General features: G+C 40.3%; 2 protein-coding genes and 1 long non-coding RNA gene across 8 annotated transcripts in view; 2 read left to right on the forward strand and 1 right to left on the reverse strand.

The window, feature by feature from the left end:
- The window catches only part of tmcc1a (transmembrane and coiled-coil domain family 1a), a 43874-nt gene extending 29872 nt beyond the window's left edge, over positions 1–14002 (forward strand). For 4 of the 6 annotated variants that reach the window (XM_058390077.1, XM_058390082.1, XM_058390081.1 and 1 more), the window contains 4 exons: positions 8894–9142; positions 9347–10005; positions 11905–12040; positions 13089–14002. In XM_058390077.1, coding sequence (XP_058246060.1) covers positions 8894–9142; positions 9347–10005; positions 11905–12040; positions 13089–13403 — 1359 coding nt within the window. In that variant the 3' untranslated portion in view covers positions 13404–14002. Of the gene's footprint in view, positions 1–7555; positions 7778–7804; positions 7951–8893; positions 9143–9346; positions 10006–11904; positions 12041–13088 lie in introns of those variants that run through there. The other 2 variants (XM_058390080.1, XM_058390079.1) reach the window with 2 other exon arrangements.
- A 1202-nt stretch (positions 14003–15204) lies between these two features.
- On the reverse strand, positions 15205–22155 carry LOC131352553 (uncharacterized). The gene is made up of 3 exons (XR_009204528.1): positions 22017–22155; positions 17059–17149; positions 15205–16786 (listed from the first exon to the last, which is right to left on the reverse strand). It is a non-coding gene; the product is annotated as an uncharacterized LOC131352553 (long non-coding RNA).
- The window catches only part of plxnd1 (plexin D1), a 90756-nt gene continuing 84460 nt past the window's right edge, over positions 20825–27120 (forward strand). The window contains exon 1 of the mRNA XM_058388718.1: positions 20825–22202. Within this exon, the coding sequence (XP_058244701.1) occupies positions 20988–22202 (1215 nt within the window). The 5' untranslated portion in view covers positions 20825–20987. The remainder of the gene's footprint in view (positions 22203–27120) is intronic.

Below are 27120 nucleotides of genomic sequence, written 5' to 3' on the forward strand. Positions count from 1 at the left end.
ATTGGCCAAGGACTACCCAAAAGGGCATCTGACTGACATGTAAAGCAACCAATCACAGTGTGTCTTGTTCAGCGTCTCGCTTAAGGGTGAGAAAATGAAAAGTCGATCAAAAACAGATTGTTTTACTTTCATTTAAGAAAGTCGTGCAAATGAATGAGTCTATATAGTGAACTTCACATCATTTGGAAGTTCTTTATGTGTGCTATAACCATCAGACGTTCAGCCAAAGGTTTGTTGGTGCGACGTCTGAGGCTGAGACTAGCATCACGGTGGTTTAAATGAGGCCACTGGTTTGTTTATGCACATAATTTGGGACATAGTATGAACTAATTTGTTTAGAAAACATAACAAAAACTGCATTAAAAAACGCAATTCTAAACGCATTCTCTATTTCAGAAAAAAAGAAATAAATCAAGTTCTAGTTTTCCAGTTTAGGCCACATCCACTTTATGTTTCAGGCTAGATACAGATATGGATATTTGGAGCACTAAACAGATACATACATGCTGTAGATAGAGATATAGATGTAGTTATAGATACAGATACGAACAATTGAAGCACTACACAGATACAGATAGCAGTATTATCTAATCTGCAATCATATAAAGACTTCACTTTATTTTACTCCATGATTAACCTCGTCCTAGATCCTCTGAATATAATTAGTAAAACATTTCCAACTTTTTATCTCGCTACCACACTCAGCGTAGTTTCAGATCATTCGGACATAACAGCCTGCTACCACAGGGTGACAGTAACAGTCCCAATTTACTTTACAGTCTGATTCCCTTCCAAATGTAAACAGATGCTGCTTGGATAATTATAGAAGGTTTACGAAACTTGTTTTTAGGTAAAACCTGATTATACTACTGTTCTAACACAGTCCTCAGTCATGACCCAACTGGATCCTGTGAAATTCAGTCATATTGCTGTGCCAGATTTAAAGCACTTTATTAATGCCTAAGGGGAAATTTGGTGTCACAATAGCCAGAACACACAGCACAATTAACTCACAAATACAACAAAGACTTCTGTACAATATGAATAATAACTATATGAAAAATATTATAAGTGTACATAAGCTTAGGTAGCGTGTGTAGAAATAATGTACACTGGTCATAATTAAAGGCATTCCTTCATAAAGAAGTGCTGCTAGTAATAAATCAGATCTGACTGCAGGTTATGCTAGTTGAGATTCAGACACAACCCACGTATTAGCAGTAGCTATTTCCGGGTTGTTGTTTTCTTTCTTTCATGTGTTTTTGCGAGCTGAACTGTGGTTGAAGTGCATGACACAAAATGACTCCAACCACTAAGAAACTTTGTTTCTTCCCTTGAAAACTTGGGGCAATATAATGGTCTAACCTCACCCTGAACAAGTCCCGTATTTATGATCTAGCGTAGCATAAACTCATGCAGACTGACTTTCTCTGACTTGTGTATACACACACACACACTGAATGATTGTTTTTTTGCAGTGAGGCAAGGTCAGGTTACTAATACAGTGGCTGTTGTCACTCGATGTGTACTATGTCTTGTTTATTTAGACAGAAGCAATCCAGTTTATATCACTTCATAATGTGTATATAATGGAAGTAGATAAGGAATAGGAACCAAGGAATTTTGATTGGACACAATTTTACACACACTTTGCATTACGTGAAGACACAAACCTGGACACATCATCATGTGGTATATGGTTTAAATTCACTCCATTCATTTCTCAAAGCTTTGATGAAGGGCTTGGCCTCCTTTCTTTTTCTTTTTTTAATATTGTTCGCTTTCATTCAGCAGCATTGTTTGTGCTGGCTTTTCAGCTGAGCCTCTGTCTCATTCTTGGCCGCACTGTTTGGGATGTAAACACGATTTGTCCTGCGGTGGAAGCTCTGTTTGCGTGTGGGTGTGGGTAAGTGTGTTACCTTCTTTGCCAAGGTCAGATGTGTTTGCGTATATATGTGTGTACATGCACATGTTGGGGGGGGGGTATGGGGGGTTGTTTAGAGGGCAGGTGACTGCAGGTTCATTCAGGAATAAATCTAAGTTATAGATTGGAAATAAATGTGTTATATATCCAACACTGTAGTTTCCTGTAATTCTAGGATTAGTTTTGAACACACCTGATTTGTGAGTATTACATGCACGTTTTCCTGTTCCTTAGCAGAATTGCCCCAGGCGAGCACAGAACAGGCCTACACTAACCTGTAGAACCGGGGTTTTCAAGAAAACGTGTAAAGATTCAGGGATCTTTGTTGACAAATACCAGATAAGTGACTTTAATGACTGGATGGTGACAACAGTTACCTGAATTACTAAATGCTTTAGTGATGAAGTCATGTCTATGTTTGAAGTGCTGATGTTCTGTTTTGGTTTTTATTTTCACTTCACGTTTATTACTTTGGACTAGCGTTGTTTTCAACTTGATGCGGAGAATAAATACAATTTTTTTTTGACTGCAATGTATGCTATCAGTCAAATAAATTAATAATTATAACAGTTGTAAAGCCAAAGCTTTTGTCTTGACTTGTTTGATGAGCTGCCTTCAGGCAAATAATATACATAAATAAATCTGATTGGCTACAACAGCAACAGAAAAATCTGTTACCGAAGCCAAAATGGAGAGGCTGAACTGTTTTTTTTTTCATAAGTTTATTCGTTCTGCTACAGTCTGATCCACAGAAATACTTTGCCGGCTCTGAAAGCATTTGAGACTTGTGAAATTGACGCAATTTTATACTTCACGGGTATTTTCCCCTGAATCTAAACAATCCAGTCATAATAGCAGCAGCTAACAGCATAATAGCTGTTCCTCATTGTGGATGAATAACAATTAACCATTGCATCTTTCTGAATGTGTCACTTTACTCCTACTTAATGATGACATCTGTCATTCAGTCTGGTTCTCCGGAAAAACAAATCACTTTTTGGTTCCTTATCTGCACAGGCGAAAGGTTTGTTCTTTTTGTTTTTCCGTATCTATTCCGTATCATCGATCATGTTTGTATATCCTAGTTTCTATTTCAGTGGAAAGTACCTCACCTCACCTCGCCTCGCCTCACCTCACGTCATCTCACCTCTTTATTGCTTGGTATCATTCCGCACAAGTCTCCTTATCAAGATTTAAAGTACAAAGCTGCCAGCTGATGGACGAACTGTCCCCTGATTCTGTCCTAACCTTGGTCAGCGAGTCAAAAATAAGCCTGCGTGTGGATTAGCTGCCGGTTCATGTGTATTCCCTACTGAGTGACTCTCGTCAGAGGAGTCGAGTGTTCATAAATAGCATTGAATAATGCATTCCTCAGCTATAATCATACCGTAAATGAAATAGACTACTTGGGTCTTTGTATTTTGCAGATTTGGACTTGCTCTGGCGTTATACGCATAGTAGGCTTTTTTTTTTTCCTGACGTGACGATGAGTTAGTTCCTGTGTTAAATGTTCATAGTGTTCGGAGCTGTGTGCTTTTACTCACCCGGATGTCAGGTGTGATTCAAAGCTCTGGCAATATGTGAATAATGTGATTGGTATGTACTCTATGGTATGTGCTAGTGTTTGAAAATAAGCCCTGGGTTTCTTCGGTACTTTTCCAGATTATTATTTAATTAATGCCCAGTGGAAGGATATTAGGACAGCAACCCGTAACATATGTTTATGATAATTTTCTTTTGATTGTTTTTTTTTTTCACAAACTGGAGTAAAGCTTCAACTAAGGCCTCATTTCACTGTTGTTTTTAACTCACCCTTGTTGTCATGCTCTGGGTATTTCCTCCTGGGAGAATCCCTACTCCTATCATAAGGCCAGTTGCAATCACTTATGAGCTAAAGTTCATTCCTCAGTTGAGGGTTCACGTCAAACATTAGGGGTAGAAGTTCACCAGATAAATTACGCATTTCCTTATTAAAACCGTAAGGAAAGGAAGCTACTTTTGTAAGTCTATAAGCCTATAATTAACATGTCTCGGTTGTTTTCTGTAGAATGAGATGGAAATTTCATTGGGTGATGATGTTGATTAGATCATCCATTTAGATAGTAAGTAGGTTTGTGTTTTTAGAACAAATGCTGATACACACTCTGGGGTTTGGTCACTTTGGAAGACAGTTTTTGAGTTTCCACAGACAGCATTCTCTAGATTTTAGATTTTGAACAGCCTGAGTGAGCGGTAGTTCTCCAGGCAGAAAAGTCCTGTTGATGAGAGAGAGGTCAGAGAACAAAGACCTGACTTATTTGAGCTGATAATCCCAGTAAATAACCACTCTTTACAACTGTGGTGAGCAGAAAAACATCTCAACGAACAGCATTCTAAGACTACAAGGCTCTGACAAAAAAAAACAGATAACTGAAAATAGAAACACTTCCAGTCTGCCTCGCATTGCTTTTCTGTATAATATCGGTTATACCATGGATTAGTTTCGGTTACGCATTTTTTTTCCCATTAACTGTATTATTCTGGTTTCATTTTTGGAAAAATGCTGATGTGGCCTGTGCCGAATTTAGTTTTGACTCTTCTGCTCTTTTTTTGTTGAGATTCTTGTTGTGTGCCAAATCCCAGGAGATCAGCAGTTTCTCAAATACCCAAAACCAGCTTGTCTAACAACCGTGCCACTGTCAACATTGCTGAGATCAGAGTTTTCCCTATTCTCATGTTTGATGTGAAAATTAGCTGAAGCTTTTGACCTGTATCATGTTGCTGCTACAGGATTGGCTGATGGGATAATTGCATGAATAAGCAGATGTCCAAGGTTTTCCTAATAAAGTGGTTGGTGAGTTTTAGAGTGTGTTTCAGACACATTGATTAAGTTGAGGTAGTATAATATGGACCCTGGAATGTTCAACAATTCATTCATTCTTTTTGTCAAGGGCAATTCAATCTAAAAGAAATCTGCTTCCTGTGCTGCAAGTGGCCACTTCTGAGTCGAGATTTCTTCAAGTGCATGCTGAAAGGCTTTTGCTCATTTAGTTTGGGACTTGAACTCCTGCTACTTTTCTATGTTTCTAAATCATCTGCTCGGTAAAACAAGAACAAACAACAGTTCGATTTACTGTTACTGTATTTAAACCATTCCTAATTACAGTGTGTGGACTGTTGTGCTACTTAAAGGTATAATAGTAGGTAATTCTCTAATGGTTAATTAGCTAGGACTGACATTTGATTGATTGATTTTTTTTGAGCCCAACCCATTCCCTCCCAACAATATTCACAAAGCTTCACCCCCCAGGATATATGGTGCACCATAGAGTAGAGTATCTGACATACAAACACAAGCAAGCATTCCGAACCAGAAATCAGTTTTCCAAACAGGTTTTTTCAGCCACTTAAGACACTTCAGGTTATTTGTACAAGTTGTTTTTGTCATCTTTCAGCTGCTCCCTGTTTGGGGTCACTACAGCAGATCTGATCTGCATATTTGATATTGGTACAAGTTTTACACCAGGTGCCCTTCCTGATACAACTCTCCCATTTTATCCAGGCTTGGGACTGACACTGAGAGATAACCACTCAGTGGCTGGGTAAGAGTACGGCATCGTGCCGTTTCCACAAGGGAACGAGGTTATTTGTATAAGCCATGGGAATACATATATAATAATTATTTTCATAAGTTATTTTTTTTTGTAGAAATCATTTACTTTCTGTTTACTAAAACAGCATTTGAATTTTATTTTAAACAATTACTGCTAAACAAGAATAAAATTAGAATAGCTTAACTGTGCAATTCTGTTTTCCAGCCATTATAACAATAGCACCGTCTGCACCACAACATACATATTTCCACACTAAACACCATGTAGTACTGTAACAGGTATGATATAAGCCCTCTGTTCTCAAAGGCTGTTTAGCAAGGGAGTGTACGATTTTGTCAATACCCATTGAGACACAGCCAGTGTTTATGACATTATTCAATCTTTCAAAGTCACTTAGATTTTTTTTTTCCTCTCATGTAGTTGGTGCAAAGTTGATGTGAACTTGGCATGGGTGTATGTTATTCATAGCTTAATATTAATCACTTAATTATATCATGTAGTACGCCTGTCTGGAATAAGTCAAGTTTTTTTTTTTGTCACCCTTTTTATTAGTTTAATGTGCCACAGGGTTCTGACAGGTCAAGGCAGGGTGTAATGCAGGAAAACCACCTTTTTAGGTGCTTTGTGTATTTCTGTGTATATCATGTTCTATCATTTCCAGGCGCTAATGCTTCATCTGTCGAACCGAATTAAAAATCAATGGAATGCCGGCCAATCAACTTCCACCTTAGTGTTTTGCAGTCTTGCCAAAACCGGTGGAACATGTTTGACCTGAGAGGCAGCCATTAAAGTGGCCAACCACTGAAACCCATTTATCTGTGTATTGCGTTAGGTCTTAATACCTCACCAGCTATGTCTCAAACCTCATTTCACTCCATTAAAAAGATGCCAGTGATAGTATATGATGATAAACATTGTTTATTAGAACAAAGCAGGGGCTAAAACAAAACAAGCATCTACGTGCTGAAAACCGTGCCAAAGAATTATTCACTATCAGATTATTACGAGTTGCTATATTTAATATGGTACTCGGATATATTGGATGCAACCCAGCTCAGCAGTGTTTTCCTAAATGTCAAGCTGCACTTAGATTTATACTCGTGTTTTGATGTGATGCTATCGTTGCTTCATCATATCAACAAATGGCTGTGAGGAAATTTCTGTTTGTAATGACTTTGATGCTAGATTCTTAGGCTAAACAAACAAGCTTAGAAAGAATCAGAAACCGAAAATCATATTGAAATTTGGTTTGAAAACTGAGCTTATGAATGACACTGACATGGTAGTACATGGTGTGATGTCGGGTCAAGCCAACTGCTGTGCCTAAACCACTGATAAACAGCTAGAGAATGAATAGACTGTAGACTCTAACTGCATATATACAAAGTGAACCAGATGTGACTACTTCAGTGGACAGTAAGGGTTTCAAATTCCCAGTACACTGAGTGCATCTAATGAACACACCACCACCATGTCACTACCACGTTAGTGTGCACTAAATAATCAATAATATATAACTAACATAGCAATAATATATCAGTTCAGTTGTAGTTGTGTGAGCATTTTAAAAAATTTAATTTGACGCATAGCAACTTTACAGAAATAGGGATGTGTTCCTAATGACACCTTCATGGAAAGGGCATGAGGAAGAAAAGTTTCAGAGGAACCAGGCTTTTCTGGGTAATCCCTGATACCTTTTACAACTGTGTGCTGTGTGTATTTAGCTGAGAATATTCACTTAAGGGTCTTGGACAGCAGTGATCATTTTTTTTCAGTGCATAACAACAGTGATTGTATGCATTCAAACTGACCAATATGGTTGGTGTGGCTAAGAAAATGGCCAGTGAGCGTGCAGGAGGTGTGCAGGTATAAAGTCCGGGTTTTTGAAAAAAAAAAAAAAAAACCTGGCACGATCACGCCACGTGCGATAACGAATAAGTGACAGTCGCGCGCTTGCTTGCTGCGGAGTTGCGTGAGCGGACGATGATGTCATGCTTGAACAGAGGGCGGGGCGCGCGCGCGGTTTCAGGTGCCGCTTAACTTTTCAAAACAAGTCCGGCGAGTTTCAGAGGAAAGAGGAGAGCAGAGCTGTGAAGATCTGACCTCATACACACACACACACACACACACACACACACACACACACACGGTCCGGTCTGATAGGATCATAAATGAAGTGGACATTTAAGACTAAGGGAGCGGTAACGAAAGGGAGCGCACCATGCACTGGGAACAGTTACTTCGTTTAAAGAACGGGGAGGTAAGCCCGGCGTTTATTATTCACAGTTTATATACCTGCTGTTCGTCAAATAGAAAGATAACAAGGCCATCAGTTATACAGATGAAGAAGTCAGTCAGGGATGTTGAGGTGATCTGTCCTGTATGTTCAGTTCTCTCTCACGCATTAGTCACGTGCCTTTACCGGCAACTCAGGTATGACACACTCCGTCCGTCTCTCTCTCTCTCTCTCTCTCTCTACCTGAGGCGACTATGTAAACTTTAAATATGTCAGATGAACTCACAGTTTCGTTCAACTTCACATGTAAAAACATGAAGCCTTTACACAATAACCGGACGTCCTTTAAAAACGGGAATATGGCTTCCGACAGAAATAGCACATTATTTCGAAATATTGCGCCATTAAATGTTTCCTTAGTACTCTTCAGTATTCACTTTGTCACTTTGTTGTGTGTGTGTGTGTGTGTGTGGTAAGCTGTACACCAGCCTGAGGTCTCCACAAATCGCACACTGCTTAAGCTATGCTACAATTTTGACAGGTTCTACTAATACATTTTTTTTTAATTTATTTAGTTAATTTTGGATGAATAAATGGTGTTTCCCGTTTAGCATAGAGAAGACAAGTGACTGAAAGGCGGTAAGCTGAGCTTGATATGTATTTATAGCCTGTGTGTTGATCCTGTAGGTTTCTGGCGATTTGAGATAGTCTCGGTATGATAACCTAGTCTAAAAATATATATATCGCGGTATCAGAGTATTAATCAACCATTTTAACACAACACTCAAACTTGTGGTGAAAATGAAAGGGAAGAACTATCACCGAATCTGTGTACAAAAGTCTCTGTGTACAAAAATAAGTCAGTGATAAGATAATATTCTGATGTACAGCTTCTAGGCTGAATATACTGTCCAGTTGAGGAAATGTTCCTTAGATGATATGAGGTCATGTTTGGTGAAAGTCACGCTATGGACAGTGAGGCGCTGACCTCATGGCTGTGGAAACGTTTGCCTGTTTTACTGTCAGGAAAAAAAGAGAGAACTTAGATAATCTTCTTTCTCCCTGTCTTTGTTTCTTCTGTTCTCGTTACTCCTTTAGTATTATTTCTATAAACCTCTCCATTGTCTGTCTCGGTTTCAGATCGAGAGGCTGGAGGGCAGTCTGGCTCAGGCAGCATTCTGCAATGTGGACGGCTCACAGGCGGGCTCTGAGGATTCGCCGCTCGACCCTCAGCGCACTCGGCAGGCCATAGCGCAGCTCCAGCAGAAGATCCTGAGGCTGACGGAGCAGCTGCGCATCGAGCAGGCAGCGAGTGATGAAAATGTAGCCGAGTACCTCAAGCTCGCCAACAACACCAACGACAAGCAGCAGAGTTGCCGGCTTAAACAGGCACGATCTCCTCTCTTTTCTGAAAAGAAAACAAACAGATTAACTTGGATGATAAATGAGGTTTTTTTCAGAACCTAGCAACAGGGATCAGTGATTTACAGTCATTAACTGACAGTGAACTTTCATCACAGTCATGTTTGGTTAATAATAATAATTGTAATAATATTGCATTCTCACTTTTCTGTTTTTTTTTTCTACTTTCAGGTTTTCGAGAAGAAAAACCAGAAGTCCGCGGCAACTATCGCACAGCTGCAGCGCAAGCTGGAGCACTACCGGCGCCGGCTCCGTGAAGCTGAGCACGGCGGCGACACGACACGGCAACCCAAAGGTGTGCTGCGTGATGTCCAGCAGGGTCTACGCGACGTAGGTGCACGGGTTATCACAGGCCTCAACGACGGCGTGGTGAGCAGTGTTCGAGGCGGCCTGTCAAGTTTCTCACATGCTACACACACAGCAGCTGGTGCAGTGGCCTCCAAGCCACGTGAGATCGCCTTGCTTCTGCGCAGCCGCTTCGGCAGCGCAGATAACATTAGTGCCCTGAAGGATGGAGAAGATAATAACGGTGCCACCACCAGTGGGCAGTTGCAGGGCAGCCCACGGTTTGGCAGTGAGGAGGACTGCTCGAGCGCTACATCGGGATCAGCCGGTGCCAACAGCGTGACAGGGGGAGTCGGCGGGCCACCGAGCTCTAAGGGGAACACTCTGGAGCGGGGAAGTAGCACAGGCATGGAGATGCTGATACAGGAGGTGCAGGAGCTCAGGGAAGTTCAGGCTCGTTTGGACGAAACTATGGAGGAGCTGAAGGTCCAATACCAGCGGGAATACTCACTGTCATTGCGAACACTACAGGAGGAGCGGTTCAGGTAAGACATCAACCACATCTCTTTGGTATTTTGCATTACAGACATTAATTCCTCTATACTGAACAGCAGCTGGTTTAAGAATGACGGCTAGTTTTTCATCAGTCATTGTCTCAGTTTCAGCTTGGAATCATTTCCATTGCTCTGGTGTTGGAAATTTGGATGAAAGTAAATTGGACATTCTCTCATGTTTGCCTCATGCGTCTTAGAATGTAATCACTAGGTTTTGAATTTGCTTTAAAGTTGCATATTTTAAACCCTCTCTGACAGCTGCTCTTCGATTTCCTTAATGACTGGGATTTGAGCAACAATTAGCTTCCCCTTTTTTCGCCAGTTCGTAGCAATCACAGCAAAGAAACTACAGATGTCCTGGATTAACCTTCAAACTACGCTCACTTTTGAAGCTTCACGGCTCAGTTGACTCTTTTCACCCGGATCTGATATTCGCATTCCCATCACGTGTGTGAATAAAACACTGAAACGACTCCCGCTCACATGTTTTCAAACGCGACATCACGCTCGCGATCCGTACGCAATCCAGAACATAATATATTAACAAGACGGCAGTAGTGGAAGGAGAGAGGCAGCATGGCTGCTACTATTCACTGTGCAGTTTCAGCAGCAGCTGGTCAGCTGGTCATAATTAGTGTGGGAATGCATCGTTTTTTCATAGTGCATTGAAGTGTGATGGGAAAAAAAGAAGAAGAAGAAGCTGAAATGAGCAGCTATGTGTCAGTATAAGTAGCTTAAATCAGCTTCGTGTCTCTTAAAAGATTCAGATTTGTGTCACGTTTAAGACAAAAAACAAAAACAAAAATGATGCTGAGACGGAAAAGATTGGTGTGCTGATAAATTATGATGAATAAATCATGACAATGTGTGAGCTCTACTCTCGACATGACTGTTTATGTTTACCTCATGCTTTTTTCTTGTTATTATTCAGATAACAAATGGAAAGATGATTCTTCTTCTTTTTTCTTTTTTTTTTGCTTAGTTTTTGGAAAAATTTTTTAGATGGAAATCTACCTGTTACCATTCTAAATTCCTCTTAACAAAGCACTGGAAGAGAGAGACTGCTAAGTAGGTAGAGGGAGGGACGGAGGGAGGGAGACCGATTTAGGGAGGGATGGAGGTAGAACTAGAAAAAGGATCGACAAAAGGATTTTTCTCCCTAAAATGTCCAGCTGCGCTTTACCACTCTGTTTTTCCTTCCAGCTAAAAATAGTGAGAAGGGCAGAACAGATATTTAATAGAAAAAAACAGCAATGGCATGTGTGCTGGACCCGCAGTGTGTACTGGGACAAGTGGGGTTCTTGACACTGTTTGTAATGGAGCACTTGAAGTGGCTTTAGTGTTCAAAAAGTGTGTGGGGGAAAAATCATATTTACATAAACCGCAATTGCTAAAAAACTGCTTTGGAGTGATGTGCTATTTCACTTCTGAGATGACTCTAAACATATGATGTCTGTTATCAACTGAGAGAATCTCACTTTCACACACACACACACATTTCTCTTACTATCCTTGTGAGGACTTTCCACTGACATAATTACTAATGCAGCTAATTAATGTTAATCCTGAACTTAAATCTGACCTTAACCTCAGTATCCCAAAGAAAGCATTTTGGCTATTTATTTAAAAAAAAAAAAAAATCTGCATGTCCCCACAAGGTCACAGTTATTCCTCACCTTTTTTTGGTCTTCTCTATGACCCTTAACATTTCCTCTCCTCCCACACAGAACGCTCAGCCAAAGTGTTTTTTTTATTTCAGTCTTTCCAGGTAATGTTTAAGTTCTAAGTATGAATCCTGTCCCGGTTTTCTAAGTATTGTTTAATTATGACTGTACGCTAGAGTGTGCATGTGTGTGTTAATAGCTTTGGGGTTGGTGTGTTTTTTTGTAGGTGTGAGCGGCTGGAGGAGCAACTGAACGACCTGACAGAGCTTCACCAGAATGAGATTCTGAACCTGAAACAGGAACTGGCCAGCATGGAAGAGAAAATGGCTTATCAGTCCTATGAGAGAGCTCGAGACATACAGGTATTTGTGTGTGTGTGTGTGTGTGTGTGTGTGTGTTTGAGTGTTGATATATGTGTGTTTATGTGTGCCAAATATTCAGGTGAAACTGTGTGTAATATAGGATGAACGTTCACAGTGCTGCTTTGTGGCCAGAGCTCCTTAATAAAATTCCTTATTAAAAGAGTGCCCTCTAGTGGCAAGATACAGCAAGTACAACTTTAGTTACTGAGTAACACTTGAGCCAGTTGCTGTCTAACATTAACCAAAACACAACTTCAAAGTTCACTGACTCTATTTATACCCCGTCTCTGTTGAATTCTCACTTCTGTATGGTCAGAAAGGGTTGATTCATTTTCCTAACATTCATAAGCAGCTTTAATAGGAGTTCTGGCTGCACACAGGATTATATCTTGTTCTTATACCTTATTGTTTCTACAGTAACAACATGCAAGCAGTATTAAAAGAAAGAGGTGTGTATGGTAAAGTTCTCTGTGAGAAGATGTTGATGTAGCATTTTTGAAAAGACGCACCAGTGCTAATGCTTTGCACCATAAGAGTTGTTCCTTTAAGTTTTTCTGACACCTTCAGCTAAATCTGAATTCGAGACATAATTCTGTGTTCGAGGCAAATTTGCATCTTCCCCATCCAACCACCATGAAGTAGTCTTCTTTATTTGGGTAAATCTATAACATTTGACCCTACTGATCACTGTTTTGAGAAGGTGATCATCAACATTAGCTGGTTAACTTGTTGCTAAAGCTCCCCACTATTTTCTGCTGTTGTTGCTGTACCGCAAGTTCAGGTCAAAATGTTTGTTTCACTGTAGTAGAACATTACAAGTAGGTATTCGCCTGTAAGTGTAAAAGTGCAGTAAAAATAGCTTTTTATAAGCCTTACGAAGGCACGCTTTTATGGAGGCGTTCGTGTTTTTTTTCCACTTCGCACGCCGAAAATGCTGAGGTGGGAAATGACAAATTACCACTTTCAAGCCTTCACAAACACAGCACAGGTATCATTATCACAAACCTTTGTCAACCATCTCCATGTGTGTATCTTTTCCTCCCTCTAGGAGGCGCTGGAGGCCTGTCAGACCCGTATCTCAAACATGGAGCTACAGCAGCAGCAGCAGCAAGTGGTGCAGCTCGAAGGCCTGGAGAACGCCACGGCGCGCGCCCTGCTCGGCAAGCTCATCAACGTCCTTCTCGCCCTCATGGCGGTCCTCCTGGTATTCGTATCCACCGTGTCTAACTGCGTGTCGCCCATGATGAAAACGCGCAGCCGCTCCTTCTCCACGCTCCTCCTCCTCCTGCTCTTCACCTTGCTGTGGAGGAACTGGGACACACTCTCAGGACACACACTTCAGTTTCTGCACATGCCGAGATGACGCTGACGCTGCCCGAGACGCAGCGCCGTGGTGCTTTGAACATCGGGAAGCCACAGCCAGAAACCGTCAACCATCAAAATTCATCTGTGAATATAGACTTCCTTTTTGAAAGGAAAAGGTGTATACGTTTACATTTTGGAAGTATGAATGAATTAAAAGTCAGCCTTTTCTTGCAGCACCTCTTTTATTAGGATGCTGTAATAAAGAATGGACGATATTCCATCGATTTATAACAAATTTTGTTTTTATATCATAATCAGTTGTATGTAGCATCAAAGTCCCGTTACTGAAACAGGTGATGGGAATTGATTTGGATGTTGCACTCAAACGTTCCTCCTCTTTCTCTGCCTGTTTTATTTGAAAATAAATCTTACTGGCTGCCTTTAAGGGAGGAGTGTATGCACTTTGAGCTGTGTTCAGCAGTGTTAGCCTACTCTGCCATCACTTTGTTCACTGCACTGGATTTAACATTGAAGGGGAAACCTGAATGGACTGATGGACATACTTGAAGAGAGTGGTACTTTAGGGACCTTTCTGTGCTTCCATATCGTTTCTATTAGCAATGTATTACCACTTTCAGGACCTTTATAGTATATGAATGGTGAAAAAAAACACACACACATGAATTAATGTTGATGAATGAGTAAGTTGTTGAACGAGGCACTGTTGTTGTGATCGGAGCCTGTTTACCATATGATATCAAAGCAAAACGTCTTCATATCATCGATGAATTTGACTCAGTTCTTATTTCTGATGAATATTGTACATCATCGAATAGGCTATCAGCAGTCCAGATGTTTTTATTAGCATGTTGCACTGGTGAAAATTCAGGCCTTTTCTAAAAAAAAAAATACAAATCTGGGGAAGGTTACTACATCTAGTGTTGGGTCACATCAGATTTTGATTGGTGTTTGATCTTATCACATCGGGCTAATTCATTTGTCCGAGTCAGCAAAAAAAAAAAAAAAAAGCCTAACATAATATTAGATTTGCGAAAGCTGCCATTTTCCTGAAAATGCTATTTAAGCATTTCGAGGTGAAGACAAGAAATGGGACTGTTTATAATATCTCAAACAACAGACTTAACATAAGCAACATTCTCTAACCATACAGCTATATTTAAAATGAGTGTTTTACTGAATCCCTGTGGGATGGATGTATGAGACGATGGGTTCTTTTTGTTTTTTTTATTTTATTCCAGCCAAGAAATCCTTTTTCCATGTGAGCATTGCCAAGCTATTAACATTATTACTGTACTTAAATATCTTTTATAGTATTCAATAAGTGTAACATGTAAGGTGTCCAATCCAAGCCATGGATAATTGGTTTAGCTACTTGAATAATAATAAATCAGATTAATTAGTAAATAATTCTTTGAATTCCTCTTTGGTGACCCAGGTGGACAGGCTCGAGGTCTCTACACTGCAAGATTGTTTAACCTTGACCCTGAAAATGTGTGAAACAGCCGGAGGTGTGTGCGTGTGTGTGTGTGCGCGTGGGTAGGTGGGTGTGCATGCTAAGCAACTTCAGTGCCTTCTGATGTCTGTATGCCTGTAATAAAAAGCATTCCTGCCTAGACAAAGATGTGTGTGCGTCAGTGTGTGGTAATTCCAAGCTGATTCCTGTTGTGATGCCATATGTCACTCAAAGCAATTTTGTCAGCCCATTTATCCAAGAGAGATTTGAGCAACGAGCAGTCAGAGTGTAATGTCTGTAACAGGGCTCTTGTACAGTTCTGGAAAGTATGACATTAGTGTAGAGCTCATTTTCAGACCTGGAATACTACGAAAAAATGCAATTCAATTTTATTTCTATAGCGCTTTTAATAATAGACATTGTCTCAAAGCAGCTTTACAGAACATAAGAAACATAGTACAAAAGCCCAAGATTAATGTTAGCCAAAACCATCAAGCCTGAGGCGACCTTGAGAGGAACCAGACTCAAAAGGGAACCTCATCCTCATTTGGGTGACACCGGAGAGTGTTTTTTTGTAAATTATAATAAACACCGGAGAGTGTGATTATGAACAATGTCCTTTCTACAGTCAGTTGGAGTTGTGTGATGCAGATATAGCATATGTAGAATGTGTGTATTAATTAGGAGGAATATGTAGAAGGACATGTAAGACTCAAACTGGTAAAATCCTAAATGCATTCTCTTTGCACACTCTAGTCTAACACTCTTTATCTCTTTCTAATGAACATGACATTTAAACATTTAGACACGGATTGGCTTTTTATTAAAATCCATTGAAGCAAAGGAAAAGGTGCAAGCCAATGTGGAGATGATTCAATCCCTGGGAGGAAAGCAGTCACACTGGTGAGGGAAAAAAAGGAAACAATATTCTTTATATTCCTACAACGTAACACACTGAAAAGCAAATCCTTGATCTTGCTTGATCTTTGTAATGGAAAATTCTTGATGGAAAACCCTTTTTTAAGGACAATTTGTGTATTTGTGATTACTTTTGTAACAGGATCTCACATTTTAATGGTGGATCACATTCACTTATTACACAAATCCGGACTTAAACTTAATCTTAAACTGCTGTTTCGTTAAACAGATGGAAGAGCAATGCAGTGAAGGCTTTGCGTTTCAGTTTGGCACGTTGTCAACATGTCACTAATGAAAAAACATTCCCCTTTCTGTCTTGTATTTCGTCTTATTGCACCCATGTGGCTGCTTTCTCGGTTTGTCATGGGATCTTCTTTGTAAGGCGATACTCTGCAGGATCATGAGGAGAGATGAGGGAAATATCAGCAAACAGGGTGATGCAGGCTACAGTAATCAATACAGTGTTCAATTAAAACAGTAATCAAACCAGCTGCTTAAGGGAACTGTGTGATAATGAACAGGCCTGTATCATTATTATGAGCTGAGATCCAGAGCCAGACTGAAAGTCTAATAATGAGGATTGTTGGAGTTGAAAACAAAAAAGGTGGACAAATCATTCATTCACTCATTTTTCTAGCTTCAGTAAGCGGTCTCACTTAGCCAATTTTTATTTTTATTTTAATTTTAAATCCTATAGTCTCGCTTTTCAGTCTTCCCAGCAGATGGCGCTCTTTAGCTATTCCTATTTCTTAATGGTCCCAAGGCGACTCTCCACTCGTGGCGCATGTGTTATTCAAAACGTAATATATATGGGTTCAATTCCTCACTCTTTCCTGTGTGTACAGCGTGTTTGCATGTTCTTCTGGGGTTTCCTCCTGGTACTCCGGTTTCCTCCCCCAGTCCCAAGACATACACTGTAGGTTGATTGGCATCTCTATATTGTTCATAGTGTGTGAGTGTGAGTCCTGTGATTGGTTGGCACCTTGTCCAGGGTGTCCCCTGCCTCGTGCTCCGAGTCCCCCGGGATAGTCTCCAGGTTCTGGGCAATCCTGTGTAGTAAAAGAGGTACAGAAAAAGGATGGATGGATGGATGGATGGATGGATTAATACGGCTAAATCATTTTTAGAGATACATCAATAAGAGTTTTAGCTCCAGTCTCTTCTTTTTTTTAATTATTATTATTATTATTATTATTTTAAGATGACTTTTCAAGTCTTTAAACACATTATACATAATCTCTAGGAAACATATTTGCACATATTTATGGAAAACATTCAAGATTTAAAAAAAGAATGTGTAAAGAATAACAGAAGCCCCAACCTCAGTTAGCAGGGTGATGAATGGAGTGAACTCACGCTGGATTGCTGCCAGTTTCTGTGATTTCTGGCTCAGTTGGGTTCTTTTTTAATCACTGACAAAAAAAAATGATTGGCATTTAGGCTTACATGGTGAGCTTTACTTCATTCTCTGTGATTTGTCTCATGTATGTAGGTAAATATGTAAGAAACGTTAAAAAATTCAAAGTGGTTTTGATGCTGAAAGTGCTGTTTAGAAATGAACACATTTTGAAGATCCAGATGCTCTATCACTGATGTGAAGGGTAAGGATAATGGTTGAAAAAAACACTTATGACTACTAAAACCTGACATTATTATGGCTAGAAAAGTAATCTCTTTATAAATTTGTCATTACATGGGTCAGTGTGTATAATGAGTGCTTATCTGGAAGGAAGCAGCTTGTGGGTGTATGATTCCACACCCCTCTTTGTGGCGTCGGTTCCATCTGGTTTCTTATTAAGAAATGTTACGTTGGTTAGAGCAGGGTTTCTCGAACTTTTTCGTAGCCAAGGACCAGCTTTAAAATAAATTCCATCCCATCAGTACATATTTACTTTATAAACATAATCCAACTAAACATATGAGGTTTGGTATTTAAATGTATACAATAATATTTATTGGAACCAGGAATTTTTATTGCTCAGCACTGAAAAAAGCAATGGTCATGGAAGGTCCACTAGATTTCCATCACTGTAACCAACACACACACACACACACAAACCAGTTGTGGAGTCCTCAGGCTACAGTCTGGCCCAGTAATAGAAATCTACATGGACATGGTGCTCACTGGGATAATATTGAGCAATGTAAGGTATTTTACAGCAAGAAAATACCAAAATGTGCCATGCAGGATTTGGAAACACTGAGCAACAGCATCTCTCTTGGGGTTATAGAGAATTGTGAGACGTTTAGGATTGCAACATAAAAATTATGCCTCCATTTATAGTAACATACTTAAGGGAGCGTGTTACACATTGTTCAGAAAGGCGACCACTCGGTGTGTTTTTCTTAGCTTTCCAAACTAGAGCGTGTCGGTGGGCGAGTTGTGACATTTTGAAACCTAAGAGCAGCACAAGGGGTTTCACAACATAGGTCAACATAACATAACATGAATTTGAAGCCTGTTTTCCCCAGATTCGGTGTCGAGGTGTCGAAGGAAATTGGAGGTCAGGGGCCACTTCCCCTTGCCACTTTTCCTGGCTCATTTGTAGACGAAATCTTGCACAAAATTGTGGTTGCTTACTGCCGCTGTTTCATTTCTCAACTTCCTGGGACTTTTTTCTTTTTTCCAGATTGTTCTTCATGTGGTGGTCACGCAAATACAGAACACTGTGAAATGAGTGTGTGGTTGATGTAAACTCAATTACACTGTTTGTGTTATTTAAACTTCAGTGCCATGCTTCGAATCAGCTCACCATACACCAACAGGACTAATCTGAGCAGCAGAAGATATCAGTGCTACTCAAACATCCAAATCAGTTCACTTTCCAAGATAACATTCACATGATAAGCAGTAGGCTAAGTCAAAATAGCCCGCAAAATGACCACAGGCTTCCGGTACAAGTTGCTTATTATGAAGTAGTAATCTTTTTAGTAGTCTTGAGTCTTAAAAGGAGTTGTTTCAGTGCAAACGGAAAGAGAGAGAAATTGTGAAATACATGTAGTGCCCAAGCAAAACCTCATCCATTGTAATTAAAAGCTGTTTTTTTTTTTTTTTTTTTTTTTTAAATAAATGCTTAGTTAAATATCCTTCAAATCTCAAAACTTTAGGCTGTTAGACTACTTTTAGAGATAGAATCTTTAGTATGTATCGTTCATTTAGAAGTATGGCAATTGGTTCTAGAGTAAAGATTAATAGGTATAGATATAAAGCTTTTCAGATAAAAGATATAGGTTCAAAAGGTGGACATTTAATATGTATTTAATCCACTAACAAGAGAAAATACAGTTAAGAAGCCTGCTTTCTGAGAAGATATCAGTATTTCTGCTATATGCAAAGCGTCAACCACAGATATACAGTTATAACCTTATCAATTACATATTAATACGTAATTTATAATACATTTATAACCTTATAACCTACACAGTGCTTGGAAAACTCTCGGGTTTGACCTTATAGGTTGTGTGTGTGTGCGTGTGTGTGTGCGCGCGCGTGTGTGTGTGTTTCCGTTCGCCTCAGTATCACGACGCGTTTTCCTGCCTCACGCCTGGCTGTTTACCAAAAAGCGAAGCGCGCGAGCTTATCACCTCAAATAACAGCGCGAGGTGGTGACGTATAGCTCACTTCCTGAAGGAAAACTTGAAACATTCAGTGATAAGCTAGAAAACAAGAGATTTTTTTTTCTAGATACTAGAGATTTTTATACAAGACTCCTGTGGAAAGCTGAAAAAATAAATAAATCTCAAACCATTTATCAGAATGATGTAGCTTAAAATGAAAGAAAAAAAACACACACACATTCAGGTTTCAGCTTGCTGCCAGTACAGGTGTAATATGAATGACTTGCATTTGTGTGTGTGTGTGTGTGTGTGTGTTTTATGGCTATCATATGTCGTACAACAGAAAACCATAAACGCATGTTGAATTCTCCCCTCCTTTGATGTAACATTAGTTCTGTTTAAATATTGATGAACATAAAAAATCTTTTCTTAAAAAAAGAAACACACACACACACTTACACACATAGCGTTATACATGAATAAGCACCGGAAAGGGCTCCAGCTTGTATATCCATCTGGTGGCAGTTTAACGGTAGTTAGTGTGGCGTATGTGCGTCCAGCATGACCCTGTGTGACTGCATGGGGGGGGGGATGCTTAAAAAAATTCACTATCACTATTTATTTTGGTTCAGGACTAAAAAAAAAAAAAAACACTTATTTGTGGTTATGGGCATGTGTATAGGGTAATACTCCTAATGTGTTCTTGGGATTCCCCTAGGTCAGGTCATTTATCCATCGTTTATTCATGGGGATTTATGGTTTCATACTTACAGTTGATATAGTTAGGCCATGTGTAATCTGAATGAATGCAAAAATTTCTATTGATCTAAATTCAAATCTTGAAAAATTCATCTTGAACAGAATTTCAGTTATAATTATATATTTATAATAAATTCAGGCAAATATGTCCTGAATTTGTTGATTGGACACATTTATGGACACATGGAGATTTATTCCTGAATCTCTCAATTACAGAACCTAAGGTAGTTAAACTATATATATATTTTTTAAATCACTTTAAAAAGTGTAGTGTGTGTGTGTGTGTGTGTGTGTGTGTAACTCTAAATCTGAACTAGTGCTATAGGTAAAAGTTTCAATAACAGAAGGCTCTCGTGCCCCCAGTAGCTATTTATAGTGCATATTTGCCTAATAATAATTAATATTCATTACTTTTATTACTTTTACACTGGTAAAAGTAGTAGGCTGATTAGAATCCATGTTTGTGTATTTAACACTGTAGCCTGTACTTCAGAGGAAGACCTGTTTAAATAAAAGGTTTTTTTTCCCGTTCACGTGACATCTTGAATGCAGTGTTAATTTTCACAAATCGTTACTCGTGATAGCTTATAAAGTTGCTTCCAAGGAGAATTCGTTCGTCGTGAGAATCTGTGGGTTGTCAGATGCGATGGATTTGGTGAAATGGTGTGAGATGATCAGATCTGGGTGTGTGTGTGTGTGTGTGTGTGTGTGTGTGGTGGTGGGGGGGGGGTATGCTCGCTCTCTCTCTCTCTCTCTCTCTCTCTAAAGGAAGCGCGGCTCCTTATCGCGTCACTCCGTGTTTGGCCGCTCGGCAGGAAACGGCTTTTCCTCCCGGATAGTTGTAGCGAGAGAGCTTGAAGCGCCGTCTTTCTTTTTCTCCTTACTCAATGCTCCTCTCCGTCCAGAAGCCGCAGAAGCCGGCCAGAAGGAAGAATGCCTCCTTCCACGGAGAGCCTCACGGTCGCGACTCGCGCGCTCTTGGTTGCTGTCTTGCTGGCATCGCGCTGCGTCTGCGCGCTCCATATCCAGCAGACGTTCGTGTCCCCGAGTGAGACCAATAACTTTGTAGTGGACGCGGTGTCACGCCGGGTGTACCTGGCCGCGGTGAACGCGATCTATCAACTCAATGGCACGTTGGCTACGGAGGTGTCAAACAGTACGGGACCGGTGCGGGATAATGTGCTGTGCCACGCGCCGCAGCTTCCACAGGCGCCGTGTGAATACACGAAGTCCCTCACGGACAACCACAACAAACTGCTGGCGCTGGACCGCGAGCAAGGCGTGCTGGTGGCGTGCGGCTCGGTGTACCAGGGCTTTTGCGAGCTGCGCAAGATGGACAACGTGTCTCAGATCGCCGTGGAGTTCCCGAAGCCTAACGACACCGTGTTCCCAAGCATGCTCAACATCGTGGCCAACCACCCAAACGCAAGTACCGCGGGACTCGTGTTCCGAAGCCAGGGCGGCATCCCACGTCTGCTTGTGGCCGCCACTTACACGGGCTTGGGCACTGATTTCTTTCCGAAAAATCACAGCAAAGAGGATCTGCGCTTCGAGAACACGCCCGAGATTGCGATCCGCTCTCTGAACACCAAGGACCTGTCGCGCCTCTTTACCTACGACATCAACCCGTCCGAGGACAACGTGTTCAAAATCAAGCAGGAGGTAAAGCCCAAGCACCAGCTCAGTTTCGTGCGCGTCTTCGCGCAAAAGAGCTACTCGTACATCGCCATGAACAACAACGCCAACAGCGGCTTCAAGGAGAGTCAGCCCAACAGCATCCTGGCGCGCATCTGCCTGGACACGGACACACCGCGCCGTCCAGCCTCCGAGGGCCGCAAACTCACCGAGTCTTACATCCAAATGGGGCTCCAGTGCGGAGCCAGCGGCAACATCTACAACCGATTAGTGTCGATTTTCCCCGCGGACATCGACGTCCGGGGTCAACCGGCCGCCGAGCCTTACCTGTTCGGTGTCTTCACCAAGTCGAACCGGAAGTCGGCGCTGTGCGCGTTCCGGGTCGCGGAGATCGAGGAGACTATTCGTCAGGGACGCAGGAACTGTTCCAACGGACCAAACGGAGAGGTCCAAGTGCTGGACAGCGTAATTCAGGGTTCGGGGGCAGAATGCGAGGCCAAGGCCATCGTAACTGTAAGTGTGACATTATATGATTTCTGAGTTCTGGTTATGACAGTCATGCGTTCTAAATATGATATGAGGAAATACTAAAATAATACAAACATGCTAGTTAAAAAAAAAAGTTCAGGCGTTGGATACTTGGTCTGCAGGTCTCGAAAAGTGCGATTTTCTCCTCCATAAATAAACTAAGTACGAAAATAAATAGCTTTTAAAAACACATTAGAATTAGCCCCAATCTCTTTTCGAAGAACTTTTTTTAGGGTCTATAGCGGGTTTTTTTTCCATGTCCAGACATGTGTTTTCGTTCAAACCACTGCGTCACCTAAATCTGAATTCACTAATACATGTTGATCTTGGCAAGCAGGCAATGAGTGCTTTTACGCCAAGCGAATTGTTCCCACTGTTTGGGAGTGGAGGAGGCTCCCACATCCTGAAGTCGCTCAGTGCGCGCGCTGTTATTGCGCCAGAGCGCGCGGGTTATGGGAACAGCTCCGGGGTCGAGACAGAGAGATTCATCCTCCATCCACACAGATAAGCTTCATCCAAACATCGGTGACAACATAGCATGAAACTCAAGCCTGTAGTGACGTATATAGACAAGAATTTATTCCAGTGTACTGGAAAAACAAAATTGTGCTTACATGGCAAAAATGCGTGGTCTTCCTCCAACCCTCAGCTACAGGGTTGCAGGAACACGTTTAGTGTTAAATTCATTCTTACATCTTAAACCTTATGTTCTCAGACTTTTCACCCATTTAAGGAAATAATTTCCTTATGATTACAGGGCAGATTTTTATTTTATGAACAATAGTGCAGGCGGGTACGGTGGCTTGGCACACCACCCGGGTTGGGGGTTCGATTCCCACCTACGCCTTTGTGCTTACATGTTCTGCCCATGCTCCGTAGGGTTTCCCCCAGGTACTCTGGTTTACTCCCCAGTCCAAAAACATCTATTGTAGTCTATGAGCATTTCCAAATTGTCCATGGTGTCCCCCGCCTTGTGCCACAAATCCCCTGGGATAACATCCAGGTTCCCTGCGACTGTGTAGGAAGTGGTTGGATGGAACAATAGTGCAATCGTGTCGCTGATTCACAATAATCTTTTTGAGCCTTTAGAACTTTTTTCCTGTATTCATAGCATTTCCTGGTTTTATTTACACTGCATTCAAAATTCAAAAGTTAAACAATATTTAGATTTGCTTTTTGGAGTCAGATGTGTAAGGCTTACAACTGTGATAAGTAAATAATAATTATAAATAAGCTTCAAAAGATAAACAAAAGACAATCCTGTCAAGAACCCGCTGGATATACATCACAGACCCCACTTTGAGAAACATGGCCTTAAGCAACCGTGTGCAGTGTTAAAACGACTTTCAGTACTGACCTCCTGCAGTGTTTAATGAACACCTATCGTGCTGAATTAACTCGTACAGAGTTGACGTCACTTTTCCAGCATTAAAATGACCCTTATGGTTCTAATTCTCACTCACGGTGCCGAACGAATGTCTGCATAGCTGGATTAACTTGGAGCGTGTCGGATTAATTTTTCCAGGGCTGACTGCTAAATACTTGCTGTGTATAAACATGTCCACTGGTAATTATTGCAGTAATTATCTGTATTGCATTTTCCAGACAGGAATAGAGACATATATGTACTGTTTTTGAAATCAAAACTAAAATACCTCATTAAGTTATATCATAGCAACATTCCAAGTGTTGAGTTAACATTGAGCTGAAATATCTTCTAGCGTTGTTAACCCTTACAGTCTACAGTGTTTATTAACACATGTAAGGGGTTTTTCTTCATTGCCATTATATTTAACATTCCCAGTCGACCATGTACTACCATCAAAACCTACAGAAATATACACTGTACTTTATTAGGAACATCTGAAGAGTTGCACATTCATGCAGTCAGTTATTTTGCACCAGGGCAAAGCAAAAAAATTCACAACGACCATCGGAATGAAGAAAAAAAATAATGTATGTTGGTAGCCGATAACTGACAGGAAGTCTAGGATTACTTAAATAAGCACTATTTAAAATGGCGGTAAGCAGAAAAGAATCTCAGCACACAAGCCATATCAAATTTTGAGGTGGATGAGCAACACCAGGTTCCGCTCCTGTCTGCCAAGAACAAGAATCTGAGGCTATCAGGGGGAACAGACTCACCCAAACTGGAGAGCTGAAAATGAGAAAAAGACCAGGTGATATTTTTTTCTAATCTTCCACTGTTCAGTTTGGGTGAGTCTGTGACCATGATAGCCTCAGATTCCTGTTGTTGGCTGACAGGAGTAGAAGTTGAGGTGGTCTTCTGCTGTTGTAGCTCGAAATTTTGTATATGTCATGTGTTCTGACATGCTTTTCTGCTCACCACAGTTACAAAGCCTTACTATATGAGTTATTTTACCCTTCTTGGAAGCTCAAACCAAACTGGCCCTTTTCCTCTGACCTTTTATCAAAAAAAAAAAAAAACTATCGCTCACTCGATGCTTTCTTGTGTTTTGCATCATTCTGTATATAAAAAAAAAGACTGTTGTGTGTAAAAATCCCAGGAGATCAGCAGTTTCTAAAATACTTACACCAGCCTGTCTGAATCCATGCATTTCTGCAGGTGTCGAGGTGCTTAGTTTGGGAACGCTGGTGTGACAACTGAACTGTTTAATTGATCTTTAACAGTTTAATGAATCGTTTAATTGACAAACAGCTTTAGTGTTAAATTAAGTGTTATTTCATTGAAAGAACACATGCAGAGGTGAATTATTCCTTACTCACAAAATTTCATTTCAGCTTATTTATATTTGTGTAACAGCAACAATAATAATATTAATCATCATCATCATCGTCATCATCATAATCATAGATTATAAAATCTAGTAAATAAAGTAGTAAATAAAGTAAATAAAGTATGTGAATATCTGGTAAATAGGTCAAAGAATTGCTGTCAGTTACAGCTTTAGAAGCACCAACATTTCCCCTAAAAATAGTACCTTGGTTTAAAGTAAATATTACGGTAACTGCTGAAAGGATTCACTTTGGTAACTTGACGTGAAAGCTGGGAGTTTTGTGGTCTCTCAAAAAAAATCCCCTTGAACAAATACTTAAAAATGTTTGTCATGTGTGGGGAAAAAAATCCCTCACAGATGGGTTTTTCCTGGTTGGAGTTTTATAACAGCAGTTTCATTTCCACTGTACATTAATCACACCTATTCGAAATGAACAATAATCGGTAAATAATGTGATATTTCACAGGTTCCAGGGACAAGGTCAAAAGCCGGTTTAGTTGCTTTGCGGTTTGCAACTTGAATGTAGAACGACAGCAATTCCATGCAAATGTTGTTTAAAGAGAACCTTCGAAAACACAAACCTCACACTAACTTACCGTGTTCTTACGTTTACGTCTTACGTTCTTACGTTTCTATCAACTTCACTTAAGCCTTATTAAAAGTCAACCATGGATTTAGACTTCAAGGTGATTTAAAGAAGCAGCTCGTGATGGAAGACGAAAATAATCCTGATGTGAAGGTTTGAGAAACAAAATTGACCTTAGAATAGATAAGAATACTTTAAGCCCTGGTGCTTAATGATTCATATGAAAGTGGACCATGAGAGCTTTAAGAATTGTTTCTGAAGTATTTGTCTTTGCTTTTTGCCAACTATATTTTTCATAGAAACGGTTCTATCTTCAAAGTAACCGCTGATATCAAACCCATTTCTGCTCTCTGACATGCCCCAAGTGCTTGTTCATAAGCATCTAAGATTTGAAGCCGTTATCTTCAGCCACGAAGATTCTGTGTAAGGTTATAGAACAGAGGGAAAAACAAACATCTCACACCAAAAGCCAACAGAATCCTGACTCATTTTAGATCAGATTTGCGGCGATAAAATAATTTGTTTGTTTATACTTGTTGAAAATAGAGAGGTCGATGCCGCTACATAGGTGAAATAGGTGAAACACTGGCATAAAAAGAAATAAAGTGATAGAGGATGGTAGTGACGATCATGAAATGAAAACAAAACGACACAAACAAACCTCAACCAACCTCACATTGTTTCTGTTTATGCATCGATGCTTTCTGAAAAAACTGATGCAGTACTTTCCTTTAATCTCAGGTCTATCTTTAGAGGATCTTTAATCTTACATGGAGAACGTGTTATCTCGCTGTCTGTTCAAGTTAACCAGATGTACAAAGAAAGAAGTAGCAGCTAGAGATGTAGATAGGAGCTTGTTAGACGGCTAACAGTCGAGTCAGTTTTGTTAGTCAGAGTTACTCTGGACCGAATTGACAGATTTTGCTTTCTGCCGTAACGGGGCTGGAATTAACGTGATGATCCTGGCAGCTAATAGCTTTCATCCGTGCTTAGCAACACTAACATTTTTGACTGAACTATTCCTTTTTGAAAACCGATGAACAGATGGGCTCTGCATGATACCATATTTTCTTACGGTATGAGCCAGAAACACATGGTGCCCTGTCATGTGTCTGGCAAGACTCTTTTTCTGTTATTTAGGCTCACGCTTCGTTATCTAAACCATTAAAGAGGCATTTTTCCCTCGGGTTCCCAGTGAAATGACACCAGCGCCATGACTTTTCATTACTCACTTTTCCAGACTGCGATCACCTCTGAGACACCCGGTGTGGGACTCGGTTGGACGCGCACACACACACACACACACACACACACAGACACATGCACATATTCACAAACACAGACACATAAGCATGTGCATTTAGACATATATATATATATATATATATATATATATATACATATATATATATATATATACATATATATATATATATATATATATATGTGTGTATATATATATATATATATATATATATATATATGTGTGTGTGTGTGTGTATGGGTGTATTTATATATATATATATATACATACATACATACAACATACACCCATACA

The sequence above is a fragment of the Hemibagrus wyckioides genome, linkage group LG05 (assembly GCF_019097595.1).
Source record: "Hemibagrus wyckioides isolate EC202008001 linkage group LG05, SWU_Hwy_1.0, whole genome shotgun sequence".
Lineage (NCBI taxonomy): Eukaryota > Metazoa > Chordata > Actinopteri > Siluriformes > Bagridae > Hemibagrus > Hemibagrus wyckioides.